The sequence below is a fragment of the Dipodomys ordii genome, unplaced genomic scaffold, assembly GCF_000151885.1.
Source record: "Dipodomys ordii isolate 6190 unplaced genomic scaffold, Dord_2.0 Scaffold232, whole genome shotgun sequence".
NCBI lineage: Eukaryota > Metazoa > Chordata > Mammalia > Rodentia > Heteromyidae > Dipodomys > Dipodomys ordii.
In genome coordinates this window covers 370,661-391,874 of record NW_012267448.1, presented here as the reverse complement: position 1 = coordinate 391,874, position 21,214 = coordinate 370,661, and the positions used below count along the sequence as shown (strand labels likewise).

General features: G+C 36.9%; 1 protein-coding gene across 2 annotated transcripts in view; it reads right to left on the bottom strand.

The window, feature by feature from the left end:
- Positions 1-798: 798 nt before the first annotated feature.
- Positions 799-21,214, bottom strand: part of Phka1 (phosphorylase kinase, alpha 1 (muscle)) — a 118,703-nt gene continuing 98,287 nt past the window's right edge. For both annotated transcript variants that reach the window (XM_013035945.1, XM_013035944.1), the window contains 8 exons: positions 20,901-21,002; positions 18,751-18,866; positions 18,586-18,624; positions 16,731-16,781; positions 10,736-10,894; positions 7,479-7,532; positions 5,531-5,731; positions 799-2,534 (listed from right to left, as the gene is read on the bottom strand). In XM_013035945.1, the coding sequence (XP_012891399.1) occupies positions 2,361-2,534; positions 5,531-5,731; positions 7,479-7,532; positions 10,736-10,894; positions 16,731-16,781; positions 18,586-18,624; positions 18,751-18,866; positions 20,901-21,002 (896 nt within the window). In that variant the 3' untranslated portion in view covers positions 799-2,360. The remainder of the gene's footprint in view (positions 2,535-5,530; positions 5,732-7,478; positions 7,533-10,735; positions 10,895-16,730; positions 16,782-18,585; positions 18,625-18,750; positions 18,867-20,900; positions 21,003-21,214) is intronic.

Here is a 21,214-nt window from a genome sequence, read left to right as displayed (position 1 = left end):
GGCTGCAATGCTTGGTAAGAAATGTACGCATTATCCTGCCCATGTAATTGTAACCCCTCTGTACAGTATGTTCACAAATAAAAAATAAATAAATAAATAAATAAAAAAGAAATGTACTCATTATCTTGCCCATGTAATTGTAACCCTTCTGTATTTTCACAATAAAATACTTATTTAAAAAAAGAGTATAGAAATAGTTATAATATTTAGAAAAATAAACTATTTTAAGTACCCTCCAGTAGCTTAGAAGCACTATTTGAGCCCAACTGAAATTCTGAGTAAAAATCCACTTTATCTCATTATCATAACATTTTCCCTAAAGACATCAATAAGCCTGTTTAAATTTATGAGCCTAATATGAGTATGTATCTAAGCAAAATTGTTTTTTACATATAGCATCTGTGTACAATTTATAATACATATTAAAATTATTCAAATTTGTTAATGGGCTTTGCCTCAATTGAATAATTAATGTAAAATAAATCCACAAAATAAGCTTTAATCATAAAAATACATAGTTTTGTACACTGACACCAAGCCTGATTTAATTGCAAATTCTAAATCTTTATTCTATTTTCAAAATGTGAATGCCTTAAAGATTTGAACATGTTTTTTAAGTGTTATAAACTTAAAGGGAACAAAATACCAGTGGAGTTTTATGAAAAGTTAAGTAGCATGGCCTGGGGTCACAAAGACAGTTGTATAATAAACCTAGAGAGGTGCAGCTATCAGTGTCAATCCAGACAAATGAGTGCAGGAAGGAGTGGTGGCTTCACCTGTGGCACTCCAGAGGTATTTCCATGTGCTTGGAGAGAGGTACCAACTATTTTCTATCTATCACCCTACTATGTTCCATACATTCAGAGGATTGCCACTAGTTTTGGAGGAAGTATTTATAGAATCTTCTGCCCATCTATTCCCATTCCTGTTTTTGGAGAAAACCCTTATAAATCCAAGGGAAATTAAGGGATTCAAGTAGGAAATTATCTGAGTGCAAACAGAGAAATTAGCTATCATTACCAACAAATCAGAAAGAAAAGTAGGGGAAATGTGCCAAACAAGTCTTCTATACATGAGACCAGAAAAGACGATTGAAGTACCTGTCCACTGCCTGTGCGTGTAAGCCAGAGTTCTGCCCCACTCAGTTCACTTGCCACACTCATACTCACATGCTTATTTAGTCTAACAAATGTACTCACAGACACATGGTTTTGTCATAACTACTTACATTCGACTTAACTATTGCACATGTGCACACACACACACACACACACTTACACACACACACACACACACACACACATAAATATCATGAGATCCAGGGACATGAACTCTAAAAGTGAATATATAAGTGGAAGAGTTTAAGAATAGTTTTTGGAGGGAGTTGAGAGGGGCTAGTTGGTTGGCTGTAGAAAGTGAGTAGGTAAGTGAGACAGAGACAAAAAGTACAAGAAAAGTGACCAGTAGAGCAGTTACAGACTGGACTGCTAGGATTTTCTTTGTTGAAGATGGACGCTTCCATTCTCTGTGCTGTGTGGGATTCAGAGGCAAGGATTTGAGGTAAGTCTATCTGCAAGAAGCAGTCCATGGTGGGTACCTATGGCCCTGTGTGTGTAACACTGCCCACATATCTTCTCATCTTTCCCTTCCTGTCTGGAAATGGGCTCCTGAATCTCTTGCTCTAGGTTATTGCACATGTTCTGCTCTGAGTAGCATCAATCTTCATAAAAGGTGATTTAAAGTGTCAGCACAACATTTCCTGGCTCAGCTTGCATTGACCATCAAAAAGAGGAGTTAGGCATTGTGGACAGAGACAGAGAGGACAACAATAGGCAATTCTACAGAGAAACTATTTTATCACTCAGAATAAGGCAACCTGTAAGTGAAGAAGGAGATTATGATCTGGTATTTCTTTTCCTAGGAAAAGGCACTTAATAGATATTTCTAATTTACAGCAGTGTAAAATTCAACAACTTAAAAGTCCACTTACTAGAAGTAATGTCCCAAAGCACCCACTGCTCATATAGACAACAATAAAACCACATATAATAACCATCAAACCTGAAGAATAAATATTAATACCTGTTCCCCAAATGGGAGTTATGAAAATAAGCTGGTTACATTCTCTGCAGAATAAAAACACATGCAATTTTTTAACTGCGAATTAAAAACAGTATTTGAAGGCCTGGATGAGCTTATGCATACTGCAGGTAAATCTCCAAGTAAGGTTCTCTTCTTCTAAAGCAGTTAGTTTACAAGAAGAGTTTTTTGGAAGGAATGGGGCTAGAATGGGCACAGGAGAGTGATCAGGTGCTAAAATTTCAGTTCCATGCACAATCAACCAAGAAGGCTCAAAACTTTCACTGCATGGCACAGATGCTGTGGGGTAGAAACTCCTGCACGTAGGTGGCAGCTGCCTTGGAGAGATAGGTCATGGTGCCAAACCTGCCACTGGGAGCACTGTCATATAGAAGAGTACAGATGCCAGATGTGGGATCCTTTGCCAACATGGTATCATCTGCGCCGAGGGTTTTCTGTTTGTTTTTTAAGGGTGAAAAAACACATGGGAAAGGAAAAAAATTACTAATCGTACCAAGTAAAATCCTGGTTAGTATAATTCATAGCCTTTTTTCCATTATCAGTTAGTTGGCTACTAAGCTACTTAGCCAGGAATGGATGAGGGTTATGTCCAAAATGACAAATATGATTTGTGCTGGTACTGAGGCTTGAATTCAGGGCATCTCACTTCCCTTGACTTTTACACTCTAGGCTGATACTCTACCATTTGAACCATAAATCTACTTCCACTTTTTGGTGGATAATTGGAAAAAAGAGTCTCACAGACTTTTCTAACTCAACTAGTCTCAAACTTTGATCCGCAGATTTCAGACTCCTGAGCAGCTAGGATTACAGGCATGAGTTACAGGTGATGGGTAATGAACATGACTTTCTAAACATGTCTTTGTATTAACCCCCAAAATTTAAAAATTATTTTAAATTTTCTTTATTTTTTTGTCAGTTGTGTGGCTTGAACTCAGGTCCTGGGCGCTGTCCCTGAGATCTTTTGATCAAGGCTAGTGCTCTACCACTTTGAGCCACAGCTTGGCTTCTGGTTATTGGAGCTAAGACTTTTCTGTCCCTGCTGGCTTCGAACTGTGATCCTCAGATCTCAGCCTCCTGAGTAGCAAGGATTACAGGTTTAAGCCACTGGTGACTGGTTATTTTAAAATTATTATAAGATAAATATGAAGTGATAGTTAATTAAATGTGACACATCTGTTAATAACAGATAAATGTTAATACTTACAGATTGCCTTAGTGGAACTTTGATCTGAAACTTTCTAGTATTATTTCAGCTTCACTTCTTTTATCTTGTATTTAATCATTAATCTTTATAAGCCAACTTAATTCAAAAAGATCATAAGCTTTCTAAATCTAATCTATGTCTAAAAGTGGTCACATTTTCAGAAATATAGACTGACAGAAATCCAGAATATTGAAAATTAGAACAGTCCTAGAAAATCCTGGATACTTTTCTTCTGTATCCTCTTACAGTGGCTGAAAAAGACATACCTGTTACATATTTTTGGGATTTTCCTGTGAATAACACACACACTATTTCCTTTCATGTTCCTGCTATTAGACAATATTTGGAACATGTTCAAGAAAGCTATTTATTTATTTATTGTTTATTTATTTATTTAGATCCCAGTACTGGGGCTTGACCTCAGGTCCTGGGCACTCTCCTTTACTATTTCCCTGAAGGCTAGCATCTTAACACTTCAGCCACAGCTCCACTTCCAGTATTTTGTTGGTTAATTGGAGATAAGAGTCTCACAAACTTTTCCTCCCATCTGGTTTCAAATTGTGATCCTCAGATCTCAGCTTACTGAGTAGTTAGGATTACAGTCCTGAGACTATAATCCGTGCCCAATAAGAAGTTAGTATTTTTAATATGGTTAGGTTTCCCTTATTTGCAATAACTAGTGTATGTCTAGGACAAGCAGAAAAGATCAAAAGCTATGTACATATGACCATATAAGATAATGTTAAGTGAGATGAACCCTAAGAAAGGGACAAGTGGTTTTTTTCTTTCTTGCTATGGTTTTTAATGTACTTATAATGTATTACATGAGTTTTTTTGTTGTTTTTTTTTGTATGTTCTTCCCCCATGGTATAATCCCTGTTTTCACTGTATTTGATTCCGTTGCCCTGCAGCTTGTATATACAAAGGAAGGGAAAAAACAAAATGCTTAAATAGGGATACAGGTTGACCCACCGTAACAATGAGATATATAAAACACTGGTGGAAACGAACTTTACAACTTGTGGGGGGAGGGAGGGGGGAGTCGGGGAGGTGAGGAGGGAAGGGATGGTAGGGGAAAAACAAAGGAGGAGGTAACAATACTCAACAGGAAATGTATTCATTACCTGAATCATGTAACTGTAACCCCTCTGCACTATTTTTACTATAAAAAGTATTAAAATATTCTGGAAGATTTTCAAGAAAATAATAAAATGTAGAAATAAAAGTTTCACTTTAATATTTTCCTATAAGTAAGCAGTAAAAGCCAAGCAAAACTAAATCTAAATGTGCTTTTTTTCTAATAGACCAGAAAGGATGTGTTTTCAGCCCTTAAATCTACAAAAGCAGTATGATCAGTAATTGGAAATATGATGCTAATGCCATGCTTCAAGGGCTTTTCAGAGGAAAGCATAACACTTCTTGAGTTCCAGGCAACTTCACCATTTAATACAAATAATAAAATACATGGGGTGAGGAATGCTGATAAAGGGAGATTAAATTCTATCATTGCAAGCTGTATGCCTGTGTGGAATATCACATGGAACTCCATTAATACACTTAACATGTTAATAAAAAATAAAATGAGATCAGTGGTAGAACACTTAGCTAATGTGCACAAGGCCTTGGACTTGGCCCAAGCAGTATTAAACAAACATATACATAAATGTTTTATGATTATTTTAAATTTTATTTTTTGCCAGTCCCAGGGCTTGAACTCAGGGCCTAAGCACTGTTCCTGGGCTTCTTTTTGCTTAAGGCTAGTACTCAACCACTTGAATCACAGTGCCACTTCCAGCTTTTTCTGCTTATGTGGTGCTGAGGAATAGAACCCAGAGCTTCATGCATGCTAAGCAAGCACTCTACCACTAAGGCACATTCCCAGACTGTGTGTTTTACAATTTTTAAGAAATGTTTTTTGCTTGCTTGTTTGCTGGTCTGAAATTTACAATCCTCCTGTTTCTACCTTCTGAGTGCTGGGAATTTAGGCACATATTGCCATACTAGCTTACATATAATAGGTTTTAAGACGCATACAACAAAAGACAGATGTCATCCTGCAGTGCACTTCCTTTGCAGAGGTTAGAGCCACTGTAAAGAAAGCCCAGCAAAGAGCTATGGATAAAAAAGCATAAGAAAGAGACTTAGGCTTTTAGTGAGGAGCTTGGAATGCAGTCAGCTTAGCTTCATATATTTTTATTTGAGAAAAATCACACATTTACCTACCTGTTCTTGAAGAAACAAGTCATTGGCAATATGCACTATTTTTTCCACAGCAATGATGCTTCCAATGCTATGAATCTCAATGTCTGCCAGCATGGTAAGAACAAGGATGGCTTCAACCAGAAGCTGACGGTATTCTGGCTGAGGTACACGATTCAAGACAGACTCCACGTGGACAGAGAATTTAATCTCCCCTGGAGTCATCTATTATAGAAGAAAAGAAAATCATGTCCTAGGAGCCCACTGCCAGAAGCATCAATCCCTGGTCTGAAAGGCAATAAAAACTCTGTAGCTGTGAGTACAGATTTACCCCCTTTAATGTAATGAGTGAATTGATTCAGTCTTTGTGAAAGGCAATCCGGAGTCAGTCACAAAAGTGTCAATGCCCTCTAATCTATAATCCTATTGCTAGGAGTATATCCTAAGAAAATAATTCAAACAAAAATAAAGTCCTATGTGCAAGAGTGTTTATAGCAGCATTAGTCACAAGTGGAAAACTCAAAGGAATCCAAATGTGGAAATGGATGCATAATGGCTTATCATGGCAGAGGAACTTCACAAATTTGTATAGTTAGTTGAAAGAATAAATCTGATGACTGTGGATAATAGAAAAATTTAAGTTGATCTTAAGATTGTATATATACATCTGTATATATATATATATCCATGTAATATCCATTATCTGTAATATACAATTAACATATATAATTACATAAAACACTTATGTGCCACTAGAATAAAATGGGCATTAAAAAGTATAAAGTTATCACCTTTACAATAATTTTTTTTAAAAAATGTATAAAGTTGGAAGTGGCTCTATGGCTCAAGTGGTAGAGCACTCACCTTGATCTGAAGAGTGCAAGGACAGCACTCAAGCCCAGAGTTCAAGCCTCATGACCAACAACAACAACAAAAAAGTATAAAGTTGTTGAGGGTGGCTCATATACTTATAACCCTAGCTACTCAAGAAGTTGAAATCAAGAGGATCAAGGTTCAAAGTCCGTCTGGGCAGAAAAGTTCATAATGACTCTCCCATCTCTAAGATAACCAGCAAAAATCAAGGCTGGAGGTATGGTTCATATGGTAAAGCATCAATAATGAGCAGAAATGAGGAGTAAAATTGTGAGCTCCATTTCCAGTATCATAAAAGTGTGATGTTGGGCTGAATCTGTAACTTAGTGGTAAAGTACTTGCCTAGCATGTGTGAGATCCTGGATTCCAACTTCAGACTCAAATAAATACTAAAAATTAATAATAAATAATGAATAAATAAAAAGGCAGGTTATTTTAGAGAGAAGTAAGCTGCTTAAATGCACAGAAAAGAGATATTATAGAAAAAGGCCTGTAGGCAACATATAGGCCCTAAGCATTATAAGCTTATGCTAAGGTACCCCAACTGCTATCTGTAACAATCCCAGGGGTTCTAAGAATTTTCTACCACTCAATCTTATCTGTGGATTGTGGTACTTTCTAACTATGGATATGTATTAGCATCATTAAATAACATTTAAAAACACCCATTCTCAGGCTCCCTCTCTGATGATTCTATTAGGCCATGTTGCGGAGTCTAAGTAACTCTGAGCTTTAATTAGAACATAGGATCACTACAAGCCTACAAGATCCTGCTAGACAAAGGTAGGAATGAAAATGATGGGGAATATAAATCATTTGTTCTTAGATTACTAGCTCTTCTGCTCTTTTCAACTCTGATGTAATCTCACATAGACTAATGTTTGAAAGAAGCTGTTCTTATGTAATTAACATAATATACAACTATTTACTAATGTTTCTATTCATTAAAAATTCTCGCTTTCTTCAAATGCATTTTGTATTGATATATAGAAGCATAGTTGATATACAGAAGTATAGTTCTGTTACTTTAAACAGTGATCACTAAAATATTTCTAACAGGCAACTCTCCATCATACAAAGGTAAAAGACAGAAGCTTACCTCCCTAGTTGTTGAAGAAGGAAGAACAAAACCTTCCACAGAGAGTCCATGACACTGCAAAGCAGAAAAAAAACATGTGTTTACCTGGTATAAGCTAACCAACTGAGAAGTTAAAAGATGAGACTTCACATGTCTAAGTGTGCGTCATGGGGTGCATGATGAGTAATCACAGGGAAGCATGAGACACTATGGCCGCTGTTTCCTTGCCATGGAGTCATAATTCCCAAGTTCTATTGGACTACAGAAGACACCTCAGTTCATTTTCTACTTAGCGGAGTGTGACAGGTAGGGAAGATCTACCAGTCCTCAAATTCACATTGAGAGGATATCATGCTAGGTTCCACAGTCTTCACAAAAAGGCCTTAAGAAGAATTTTAGACTATTAGAAAAATTTGAGATATGTATTTATTGGACACATGCCATTGGCACATGCTGCAGTTAAGCATCACACCCCCTGCAGTATTCGGGCACTACTTTGCCTATAGCACTTACTGTCTTTCAACACTATGAACACTTTATTGCTTCTTATTCTTTCTCTCTGGTAAAATCAAAGTTTCATAAGGATAGAAATAAATATTACATCAATATCCTCTCCATCATTTTGAACTGACATTAAAAAGCAACAGGAATTAATGATTTATTTTGCATTCTAAATAAGTCAAAACACTCTATATTAAACAGCTGGAGAAAAATTATGATCCAAGAAGTTTACTAGTTTTTCTAAACACGCCTTTCCTGTATTCCATATGCCAAGTAAGTATGTGCAAAGAATTGTCAGCTTTCAAACATATCTGCAGAGTAATGTCACATTCAGACTCCAAAAGACATATGTTGTACCTCTTACATTAACATCCCAAGCCCAGGTTTTGATTCTGATACAAAAGATCCAATAACAAGACAGAGTCCTTCTCTTGTATAATTGCAGCCTTCTACTTAGGCATCTGGCTTACAAACCATTTGGCCTTGCATCATAGCTGCTATTTAAGAAGTAACCATATGCTGAACTGAGGTTAGAACCCATAGCCTTGTCCATGCTAGGTAAGCACTCTACCAGTCCTAATATTTCTTATCTTAGATTCCTTTTTTTTCTCTGTGTGTCACTTATTCATCAGCTGTAGGTAATACAGACTTTTCAGTTTCATTTACTTTTACCATTTAATTTAATCTGTAATTATATGCCTAAGAAATTTGTCTAGTTCTGTGTTTTGTGTTATAAGTTACACATCTTATAAATAAATGTAATCCTTTCTAAAACAGTAACAACAACAAAAGGAAGTAACCACTGCTTCAATTCATTGATTAATAGATACTTCATAGTGTCCTTACATGTGGCCTGAGAAGAATAGCCCTTAATGCAGGTAAGTTGAATTAGCACAATTCATGTATAACTTGAGATATAAAATATATATGTGCCTTGATGGGTGCCAGTGGTTTATGAGTGTTAGCTACTCAAGGGGCTGAGATCTGAAGATCACGATTCAGAGCTTCCCAGACAGGTTGAAGGTAAGTTCATGAGACTTATCTTCAAATAATCACCAAAAAGAAAGAAGTGGAGCTGTGGCTCAAGTGATAAAGCACTAACCTCAAGCAAAAAAGCTCAGGGACCCAGGCCCTGAGTTCAAGCACTAGGACTAACACAAAAAAAATAAATCTGTCAGGATTGGAAGCATGGCTCAAGTGGTGGAATACCAGACATGAGCAGGAAAGCCAAGTGAGCATAAAGCCCTGAGTTCAAGCCCTAGTACTGGCACAAAAAATGTTTTTGTCATCACCATGTTATAATGGCTGAAAGGAAAGCAAGGTTTAGACACTGTTTGAGAGGGAGATCCTCAGAGCCAATAAACTGAGGAATCAATGTTCACATTTTCCAAACCAAAATAATCACCTGATTTTGTCCCTGGAAGAGCATTAGTGTGCTGAAGAGAGAAATACAACTAAATGTTGTGAAGTCCAGAATCAAGTGTTCCTTAGATCAAGGACCATAAAGCAAAAAATTGCCTCATGGACAAACACACTTTTCTGGCTCTCAAAAACTGTCATCATCATGATATCATGTGCCTTTATGTGTCTTGAGCAAAATAGGTCTTTGGGAGGAAAAATTTGCTCACACCACAAAAACCTTTGTGCTAGGCATAGTACTATATTACTTCAGTCCCAGCACTTTGAAGGCTAAAGCAAGAGGAAGGATTTCAAATCCAAGGCTAAATAGGCTGGGCTAAAAAGTGAGAACATTTCTCAAAACAAAGCAAATAACAATAATAACAAAAACAATAAGACAGTCTTTTGACTATCAGTATCATTATGGTTTTGTACTTGTTTAGTAATTTTCATCCAAGAGAACTATATATAAAAAACACAACTGTCCAGAAACTGTATTTATTTCATTTTAGTGATATGTGATTACAAAAAGACGAATAACAGAGCTTACAAGAGGTCTAAAGAAAGCTGGCTATTTAGCATTAAATAGATTTTTAAAATTTCATTTTACTGTAAAGATGCTGTAAGAGGGGTTACAGTTACATGAGTAAGGTAATTAGTACATTTCTTGCCTAGCATTGTTACCCCCTCCTTTGTTGTTCCCCGACTATTTCTTTCCCTCCCCCACCTCCCTAACTTCTCCCCCCCACAAAGTTGTAAAGTTCATTTCCAATATAGTGTCTTGTGGGTATCATTGTTTAAATGAACCATCCTGTTAGCAACAAATCTTTTAAGCAACAACAAATGCATGTACTCCAATGTCTCAGCGTCCAACTATTTCGCGAAACAGCGAAGACATGATTTAAAATATCTAATTTACAAATACCACCACTAGCTGGGCACTGGTGACTGACACCAGGATTACAAATCCTAGCTACTCAGGAGACAGATCTGAGGATCACAGTTCAAAGCCAGTCGGGCAGTAAACTCTGTGAGACTCTTATCTTCAATTAACCACCATAAAACAAGAAGTGGAGCTGTGGCTCAAAGTGGTAGAGTGCTAGCCTTGGGCAAAGAGATCTCAGGGACAGCATCCAGGACCTGAGTTCAAGCCCCATGACTGACAAAAAAAACACTGCAAAAATAATGAAGAGAGACTAAATTATTAATAATGCCACAGTAATAAACAACTGTTTTATTTAGATCTTTTCTTCTGGGTTTTATCTGTCTGAGTATATGATCTTTATAAAATTCCAACCATGTTTTATATCATATATAAACCAGGGAGACTGAGAATTTGAGGCAGGAAAAAAGAGACAACAACAATGTGTGAAGCTTACCTTCTGCAAAATTTTCCAAACTTTTTGATAAAATCCAATTGGGACTCTATTCAGTGCTCCATCCAGCCTCCTCCGGCGTTGCCATTGGCCCTGTCGACTATCTCTGGATGGCTGCTGGTCATATGCACTAGGAAAGGACCCACTACAGGCTCCAGGGGACTTAGCAGAAGAGAGGAAAGAATATAAATCAAAAGTAGTCTATTTCTTTGATAAAGTATTATAGCAAAGTCAACAGTAAATACATTCTTTAGACTTATAAACCACACACTAAATAAAATAGCAAAGATAAAGAGGAAACAGGGAAGCTAGTAATGCTCTCAAATTATATTTGTTTTGGAAAGCAATCTGGTGATATATTAGAGCCACAGAAATAAAGAAGACAAGAAACATACTGTGTGTGTGTGTGTGTGTGTGTGTGTGTGTGTGTGTGTGTTTTGCTGTGGTTTGAACTCAGGGCCTCATGCTTGCTAGGAAAGTGTTCTACTAGTGTTCTACCAAGAAAGAAAAAACATTTGAGTCCTTATCTTGGGGTTCATTTTGCCTAACATCAACGTATCTGACCATTTCCATTTCCTAACAAATGGGGCAATGTCATTCTTTCTGATGGAGGCATAGAATTCCATTGCGTATATATACTACATTTTCTTGATCCATTCATCTACTGAGGGTACCCTGTATCTTGTATATACATTTTTCTAATTTGGGGAGGAGAAGGGAAATAACAAAATGCTGAAACAAGGATATAGGTTGACCCATTGTAACAATGAGATGCACAAGACACTATGTTGAAAACAAACTTTACAAATTTGGGGATGGGGTGAGGGAGGAGTTGGGAAAGTGGGGAGGGAAGGGATAATATGGGAAAAACAGAGGAAGGGATAACACTACTCGATAGCATGTGTACTCATTACCTTACTCAGGTAACTGTAATCCCTCTGTACAGTATTTTTACAATAAAAAAATATTTTTTAAAAAACGCACAAAAAAACCTTCAATCTTCAGGAAGGAATGACCAGCATGAGGAATGTTAAGTATAAAGTAATAAAAAGCCAGAAGTGAAGCTGTTGCTCAAGAGGTAGAGTGCTAGCCTGAGCAAAAATGGTAAAGGACAGTATGCAGGCCTTGAGTTCAGGAGCGCGTGCGCGCACACACACACACACACACACACTGTCTGTGGCTCATGCCTGTAATCCTAGCTACTCAGGACACTGAGATATGAGGATCATGGTTCCAAAACAGCCCAGGCAGGAAAGTCCATGGCACTTTTATCTCCAATGAATCACCCCCAAAAACAAGAATTGGAAGTTTGGCTCAAATGGAAGTTTGGCTCTGGCCTTGAGCAAAAAAAAAAAATCTCAGGAACAGTGCCTAGGTCCTGAGTTCAAGCCCCAGGACTGGCATAAAACAAAAAGCAAGACCCAAAACAATTTATGGTATACAGTTAACAGGTAATTATAATAATATATTATTTCTGTTTTAATAATAATTATTTGTTACATGTTTGTATTACAAAGATTATTGATCTCAGATCAATACCAACCTGTATTAAAAGAACAACAACAACAAATTTACAGTGAGCAGGAAGAAAAGAAATAAAGATTAGTGTAGGAAAAAAATAAAAAATAGACAACAAAGTCAGGGACTGGTGGCTCATGTCAGTAATCCTAACTACTTGGAAGACTGAGAATGCAAGGATCACAATTTGAGGCTAGCTTGAGCAGAAAAGATACTGTCTCAGCCCACAAATGTCACAGTGTTCTACACCTGTCATCCCAAGCTAAGTGGGAGGTTGAGTTTGGGAAGATTGCAGTATGATCCCAGCCTAAGTAGTAAAAGCCATCTTTATGGAGGGAAACAGGAAACAGCTACACATGGGAAGCCTACAAGCAAATGAATCAATGTTCAGACAAGTTTCTGGGCAGGAAGCAAGACCCTAGCCTCAAAAAAGTAACCTAAGAAAAACAGGGCTGGTGGTGTAGCTCAGTGGGGTTGCCTCAGCCTTAGGAAGCACAAGGCCACATGTTCAAACCCAAGTACTTACAAAAACACTCCAATACAATAAACAAAACAAAAATAAAGCCAAAATTTGTTTCTATGAAAAGTATCAACCAGTGGACAAATATTTCATATTCTTTCACAAACTTTTCCAAAAAATGAAGGGTAGAAACAACTTCTTAACATACTCTATGAGATCAGAATTATCCCAACACAAAACCAGACAACATATCAATAAAAATACATTCCCATACACTTTATGAATTGGACTCCAGAATTCTCAATAAAATATTAACAAGATGGGGCTGGGAAGGTGGCTCAGTGGTAGAGTGCTTGCCTTGCATGCCTGAGGCCTTAGGTTCGATTCCTCGGCACCACATAAGCAAAAAGAAAAAAGCCAGAAGTGGCACTGTGGCTCAAGTGGTAGAGCACTAGACTTGAGTTGAAGAGCTGAGGGACAGCACCCAGGCCCAGAGTTCAGGCCCCATGACCGAACCCCCCCCCCAAAAAAAATCAACAAGCTGAATTCAATGATTACTAAACACACACACATATGAAGCAAGGTCTATTCTAGTAATTCAGTTTTATTTAAATATCGAAATATCAACGAATATAATATCATAGGCTACAGGACAAAAAACATATTATTTGAATAGATGCAGATAGTACATTTAATAAAATTCAACACTCCTTCATGACAAAAACATTTAATAGAACTTCCTCAGTTCAACAGGTTTGATCTTTTTTCTCCAAGATTAAAGCTATTTCCCCTGAGATCAGAACAAGACATGGATGACAAAACTCACATCTACTCAATATTATGTTGAAGATTTTAGCCAAGGCAATTAAGCAAGAAAAGAAATACAAAGTGTCCCAGACTGGAAAGAATTAACACAATTTCTATTTTTAGATAATATGATTTTATATATTGAACATTCTAAAGAATTTATTAAAAACAACTACAACTAATAAATCAACCCAGAAAATATGATTTTAAATCAATGGCAAAAAAATTCTATTTCACTTGAATAGATATTTAATCAAAAAAGACATGAAAATGGCCAATTGGTATATGAAAAAGTGTTCAATATAGTCTTCATCAGAGAACTACAAATCAAAGCATGAGAAATCAGCTCTGGCTACATCTAGGAGGACAACAAGCATCATCTACAAAACAAAAGATTCCTACACCAGCAATGTGAAAAAATCAGACCTATACATAGTTGATGGGAATGGACAATGGTGCCCCCACCATTGTTTATCTCAGCAATCTGAGATACCTCAAAAATAAAGGATATAATTGACCTAAGATAAAATGGTCCTACTTTTGTGTATTTGTCTTAAAATTTTTGATCAGGATCTCACATTAGCTAAGATATGGAAACAATCTAGGACTGAGGGCATAGCTCAGATGGTTCAGTGCTTGCCTGAGTTAAAGCCCCACTGCTATCAAAGAAAAACTAAATGGTACAAAGAAAAATGTCTCAAACACATACTAACACAATGGAATATTATTTTGACTTACATAAAAAGGAATTCTTTTGCAGTATATTACAATATGGACAAACCTGACTTAAAATAACTACAAAAGGAAAGATACTGCACATGGCGATTGCTTTTTACTGTCATCTTGATTAAACTAAGCAGTGCCTGAGATTAGTAGAGGCATGCTGTGTGTGTCTATAAACACATTTACAGAGACCATGAACTTCCCCTAAGGAGGTAAGACATCCTCTAATTGTGGGCAGTATTACATCCCAGTCTTTTGCTTTTTTTTTTTTTTTCTGGTCCTAGGGCTTGAACCTAGGGCCTGGGGCCTATCTCTGATTTTTTTCAGCTCAAGGCTAGATCTTTACCACTTGAGCCACAACTCGACTTTCAGCTTTTTGGTGACTAATTGGAGCTGAGTCTCACAGATCTCACAGATTTTCCTTCCTGGGCTAGCTTCTAACTGTGAGCCTCGGATCTCAGACTCCTGAGTATCTAGGATTATAGGCATGAGCTACTGGTGCCCATCTAGTCCTTTTGCTTTTAGTTCATTTTTCAAATAGAGTGTACTGTTTTTGCCTGGGATGGTTGTTGATTGCATTCCTCCCATAGTGCCTGCCTAGTAGCTGGGATTACAGATGTATATCACCATTCCAGACATTCAGAACTGCTATGCTTTTAGGGTTGCTTCTCTACTGCCATCAACCAAGGTGTTGTTAATGTTGAACACCTGCTTTCCTACCCATAATATAGAGTTTTGGAATGTGCCAGACAGAGGTTGTTTGTAAGACCATCTTTCAATAAAGAAACTGAGTATTGAGTTTTAAACAAGAGTCTCTGGCAATACCACAACTTGTTAGAGAAAATGAAGTGTGTACTGTATGACTCAACTAGAGAGTGTTCGGAAAATGCTTCACTGAGTAAGCTTTCCTTTTGCTGATCTTGCTTTGTATCATGCTGTAATAGGTTGTGGCTGTGAGTCTGACTATATAGTGAGCCCTTCTCCTCACAAACCTAGAGGTAGTTTTGGGGAATCTTCACTCCCCCAAATAATCATAGATCTAAATGTAAGAGCTAAATCTATGAAACTATTAGAACAGCAAATAGGATGAAACCTTTGTGACCTTGAATTAGCTCAAGCTGTCTTAGACATGATACCAAAAACATGAGCAAATGAGGAAAAAAAATAGAAAAATCGAATTTTGTCAAAATTGGAAAATTATGTTTTTCAAAAACATCATTAAAATAGTGAAAAGGTAACTCACACAGTTTCAGAAAGTATATACAAATCATAGATTCTATAAAAAATAATATCTAGAATATTGAAAGAATCTACAAAAAAGATAACAAAAGACAAACAAAAGATAAGCCAATTAAAAAAAATTGGCAGAGCTAGGTGCTAGTAGCTCATACCTGTAATCCTAGCTACTCAGGAGGCGGAGATGTGAGGACTGCAGTTCAAAGCTAGCCTAGGCAGAAAAGTTTGTGAGACTCTTATCTCCAGTTAACCACCAGAAAACCAGAAGTGACACTGAGGCCCAAAGTGATAGAACTCTAGCCTTGAGTAAAAATTGTTCCAGGGAACAACAAAATATATAAATAAATAAAAAGTAAAAATAAAACATTGAACAGGCAGGCCTGACACTGATGGAATCCTAGCTACCAGGATATGAGATCTGAAGATTGCATTTTGAAGCCAGCCTAAGCAGAAAAGTCCATGAGACTCTTATATCCAAGTAACCATCAAAAAGATGGAGGTGGAGCTGTGACTCAAGTGTTACAGTGCCAGCCTTGAGTGAAAAAGCTAAGAGTTCAAGCCCCACTACCAGAACAAAAACAACAAAAACCCAACAAGGCAAAGGCCAGGGTTGGTGGTTTATGCTGTAATTTTAGCTACTTGGAGGTACAGATGGGAAGATCACAGTTCTAGTCTAGGCCAAAAAAAAATAGTGACACTCTATCTCAAAGAACAAGTTGGACATGGTGGCCCATGTCTGTAATACTGGCTATGGCTATGTTAGAGGCAGAGGTAGGAGAATATGGGTGTGAGGCTGACTTGCAGGAAAAGACCAAGATCTTTAGCAAGCTCAAGGTTGTGAGTTCAAACCACATTGCCACTAAAAAAAGAGTATTTCATGTAAGTTCCCAGGTAATGCTGAGGCTGTCTAATAGACTGCCTGGTACTAGTAAGAATGTAATAAATTTTATTAGTTGAAAGAATAAGTAACTAGCTATATATATATATATATATATATATATATATATAACATATTATATATAACAAATACTTAAATTGAATTTGTTTTCTGAAATGGAAACATGGCTGGAGTTGAACTCTTTCAGACTACCTTATTAGGAAAAAAATAGATGCTACCCCATTTACACAGTTGTTTTATACTTATTTTGGTTGTTGATTAATTTTATATTTCTTTTCAATCAAACAGTAGACCATAGTTTATACAGTAGTATATTCAGAGTGCCTATGAATGGAATATAAGATAAGAGCAATTACCAGAAAAGCTGGTGATGTCAAATCCATACCCAAAGGATGACCACCATTGGACTATGAAAAACAAAATTGACAAAACACAAATTTAAAAGTGATAAGACAGGCAACAATAAATTATATCTTAAATACCTTAAGATAACAGTTACTAGTAGAGCTAAAGCACACACCATTTAAATAACAGGAAGCCACATTATCATTAAAAAAACTGAAAAAAGGGATTTAATTGAAATTTCATAAGAAAGGGCAAAGCAAGCAAAACTACTGAAAAATGTTTTTGCCCAGACAAGAGGCATTAGTGAGTGGAGAAAAATGGCTTCAAATGACACAAAATAGAAACAGACACATAAGGATGGAAATTAATACTTAGAAATAAGAAAGTAATGACAACCCAAGGCTCAAAATTCCGTATACTATGGTCCTAGTGAAGACCTACAGTTATTAGATGTATAAAAAAAGAACTAGATAGAGTACCTTGGGAAATCAAGTTTGAATGTTGTATTCATCTAGCTGGGAGCACAGATTTTCAGTTCTAAATCTATACTGAGCCTGAAAGTAACATGGGACTATGCACAGGGGAACTGTATAGCCAATCACTCTCAACCAAACAAGTGTTGTTAACCAACAATATTAGACTAAGTTTTCCACATGGAATGCTATTCTTTCACCTTTCAAATAGGAAAATGTTCAGATTATTGAAATTATCTGGGAAAAATGGCAAAATGAGTACATTTTATGAAAACATAAGGTCCTTTTCTTCCATTCTTGTTCTTGAATAAATATAAATGTCCAAAGGTATTTGCTGTCTGCACTCAAATTGTTTGCTTCAAATTCAATTTTAAGTACTGGCTCATTTTTCTCCAAAATAGTTTTTTATTATCTTTCTTTAAATAAACTCTTCAGTTCATCTTTCCCCTTCTTCTGCAACTGTAACACTGAAAGCTAACTGAATTCTACTTTGAAAGCAAGAGGCATCTGAAATTTTTCATAAGCAGTGCTTCAAGGAGGGACCAAATTAGTACATTCTCAACTTGTAGATCTCAAAACCAAATAATTTATCAGTTTTAAAAGAAATTATTAATGTTTGTATTAACTACTTCTTTGTATATTAGAACAACCCATTTATTGCTGTCTGTAAGGAAAAGTAAACACATTATGGTGTTTAATGACTCCCACCAACACCTAGACTGATTCAGATGGTTATCCTTTATGGATCCACAATAACTTTCATATACATTTCTGATAGCAACAGTAAAAGTCTACTTTGGGGACAGAATCAAAGAACAGATTCTATTTTCTTTACTTCTGCAGTGCTAGCATCAAATCCAGGGCCTTGCTCATGTGAGGCCTGAAAATAGATTGTGTGTGTGTGTGTGTGTGTTTGTGTGTGTGTGTGTGTGTGTGTATGTGTGTGTGTGTGTGTGTGTGTGTGTTTAAATTAAGCCTTCACCTAATCTAGTACCCTCTGTAGTGCTTCTTTCTTTCATTGAAGGTATTAGGGTTTGAACTCAGGTTTTTGTCCTTGCTAGGTGGGTGTTTTACCACTAAGCCATTCCCCCAGTACTTAGTTTTAGAAGTAGGAAGTCTAAGTCTACTTTAATAAAGCAAATTATTTCAAAATTGTACACATGTCCTAATAAGAACTTACAGTATTAATTTGTTGCCATCAAATACCAGTTACTTTTCCCCTAAAATCAGCAAAATTGGTCAGTCCAAAAAAGGAACGCTGCATACAAATTATGATAAAGGAAATTCAAACACGTGACTCCAAGGCTTGGTATCACTTGTAAAAATGTCTATGAGTTCATGCATGTCATTTAGAACTAAAAGTTAAAGCAAGTTTAAGGAATCCTGGTTTCACCTGACTCTCGGTTGAAATAGACAGTCTACGGAATTCCACCTGCAAAATAAATGGCATTAATTATGCTTATGATATAGAAGAAAGAAATGATCCCAACAAAATCTGATTCTGTAACAATGTTCTTCAATATGATTATATCCAAGTTAATCTAACAGGTAAACTCACCTGTTTTATCTCAGTTTTTAACTGCATGATGCCAGTTCGTTCTGTTTTTGTTGCTCCAACAGCACCCACCTCATGGATAGAAATAGCAGGACTGACATTTGAATCAGTGGGACGGACTACATCATATGAGATATCAAAGAAAATAAAAAAAGCATGAATAGGTTCCTTTTCCCCCCACCTTTCAAAAATTACTCAAGTGTAAGCCCTTTTATTTATTTTTTAATTTTTAATTTTTTTATTGTTTGAATACCGTACAGAGGAGTTACAATTACGTGGGTAAGATAACAAGTACATTTCTTATCAAGCATTGTTGCCTTCTCTTTGTTTCCCCTTCCCATCCCTTCCCGTACGTCCCCCCTTCCCCCACCTGATCCTCCTCCACACCACCGAAGTTGTAAAGTTCGTTTTTCAACATAACGACTTGTACATCTCATTATTGCAATGGGTCCACCTGTATCCCTAGTTAAACGATTTGTTTTTGCCCTTCCCCTCCACAAATTATACCAACATCAAATACAGTGAAAGCCTGGGTTATACCGTGGGGGAGGGACATACAAAGCAACATAGAAATCATCTTATAAATATGTTAGAAACAATTGCATGAAAGGAAAAAAAAACAAAAACATTTGAATACTTATCTTGGGGTTCATTCCCCTAACATCAACTTATCTGACCTTTTCTGCTTGACTCAGACATATACTAGTTATTGAAATTAAGGGAAAACATGGGACCTATGTTTCTTTGGGCCTGGCTTACTTCACTTAATATAACTTTTTCCAAGCCTTTCCATTTCCTAACAAATGGGGCAATATCATTCTTTCTGATGGAGGCATAGAATTCCATTGTGTATTTTACTTATTTTTGTGCTGGTACTGGAGCTTGAACTCAAGGCCTGGGCACTGTCCCTTTGCTTTTTCACTCAAGGCTAGAGTTCGACCACTTGGCTTTTATGCTGCTTAATCAGCATAGACTACCAGACTTTACTGCCTAGGCTGGCTTCATACAGTGCTCCTCAGATATCAACATCCTAATTAGCTAGGATTACAGGAATGAGCCAAGGGCACCTGGTTCTTCTTTTATTTTTTCAGGCCTCACCATGGGTCCACTGAATCAAAATCCGTATTTTTGCATGATTCCAGGGCCAGATGAATGCTGTTTCCTTTCTTTTCCTACTCTAAGGGCTAGACATCCACCTACCTGTTCTTATTTATCTTAAGCTTAAAAGATGTGCATGATAGATAACCCCTTTTATGCTTTAAGTACACAAAATCAAATGAGTCTGCCAAAACCCAAAGTGCAATCAGAATTAATCAGTGCGCACTGCATTCATGCATTGAAATATTACTCCAAACTCTACTAATATATATGGTAATACTTTTACATAATGCTGCATAAAGAATAGCCAGGCAATGTTGGCTCATACCTGTAATCCTAGCTACTCACAAGGCTGAAATCTCAGGATCACAGTTCAAAGCCAGTCCTAGGCAAGAAAGTCTTCAGACTCTTATCTCCAATTAGTCACACAAAACAAACTGGAAGTAGAAGCCAGCCCTGGGCAAAAAAGTCCTGAGACTCTTATCTCCAATTAATCACCAAAAAAGCCTCCAAATAACTGGAAGTAGAGTTGTGCTCAAGTAGTAAAGTGCTAGCCTTGAGCAACAAAGGTCAGACACAGCACCCATGCCCTGAATTCCAGTCCCTGAATTCAAGCCCCATGACTGGCACAAAATGTATAAAGTATGTGGAAAATTAGTTTGTGGTGAACTTTTGTACCTACTAGAATTTATGGTTGAAAGGGAATGGCAAGTGTACTGAAGCATCTACACACAAACATAAACATCCAAAATATTTGAATTATACTGTATTACTTCCCGTTAGACTAAACACAACAGTTTGACTGAGATATGTAAGGGAAAGAACAAAATAGAAATGAAAGGAGACCAATTAGTCTACCTGATATATCATTTAAGAAAAAAAAAGACAAGACACACAGAGGTTTCCAAATCATGTTCCAGAAGACAGTTCTGCTTTTGTTGTATTCATTGGAGTCATATTTACTTAAAGCATAAAGTTCCTCTGATTTAAACTTTTATGTAACTAAACCTTAAAACTCAACACTCTGAACTACAAATGCAGTTATTCAATCTTACCGCTTCGTTCCACTCCAAACTCCTTGCCACTAAGAATATGGTGCAGGAGGTTCTTCATGGCTGAAGGACTGAGATTCATCAGGCTTTCTGTGGCTTCTTCAGCTGGTGGATAAAAATAGAGCAGGAGGAATTCAAATTGGCCTGTCATATATTCCCTATTTTTCTCTACTCTTTCCTTCCCTCTTCTACAGTCTGCTGGCCCTGTTTGTCTGTTTGCTTGCCTTTCCTTCCTTCCTTCCTTCCTTCCTTCCTTCCTTCCTTCCTTCCTTCCTTCCTTCCTTTCTTCCTTCCTTCCTTCCTTCCTTCCCTCCTTC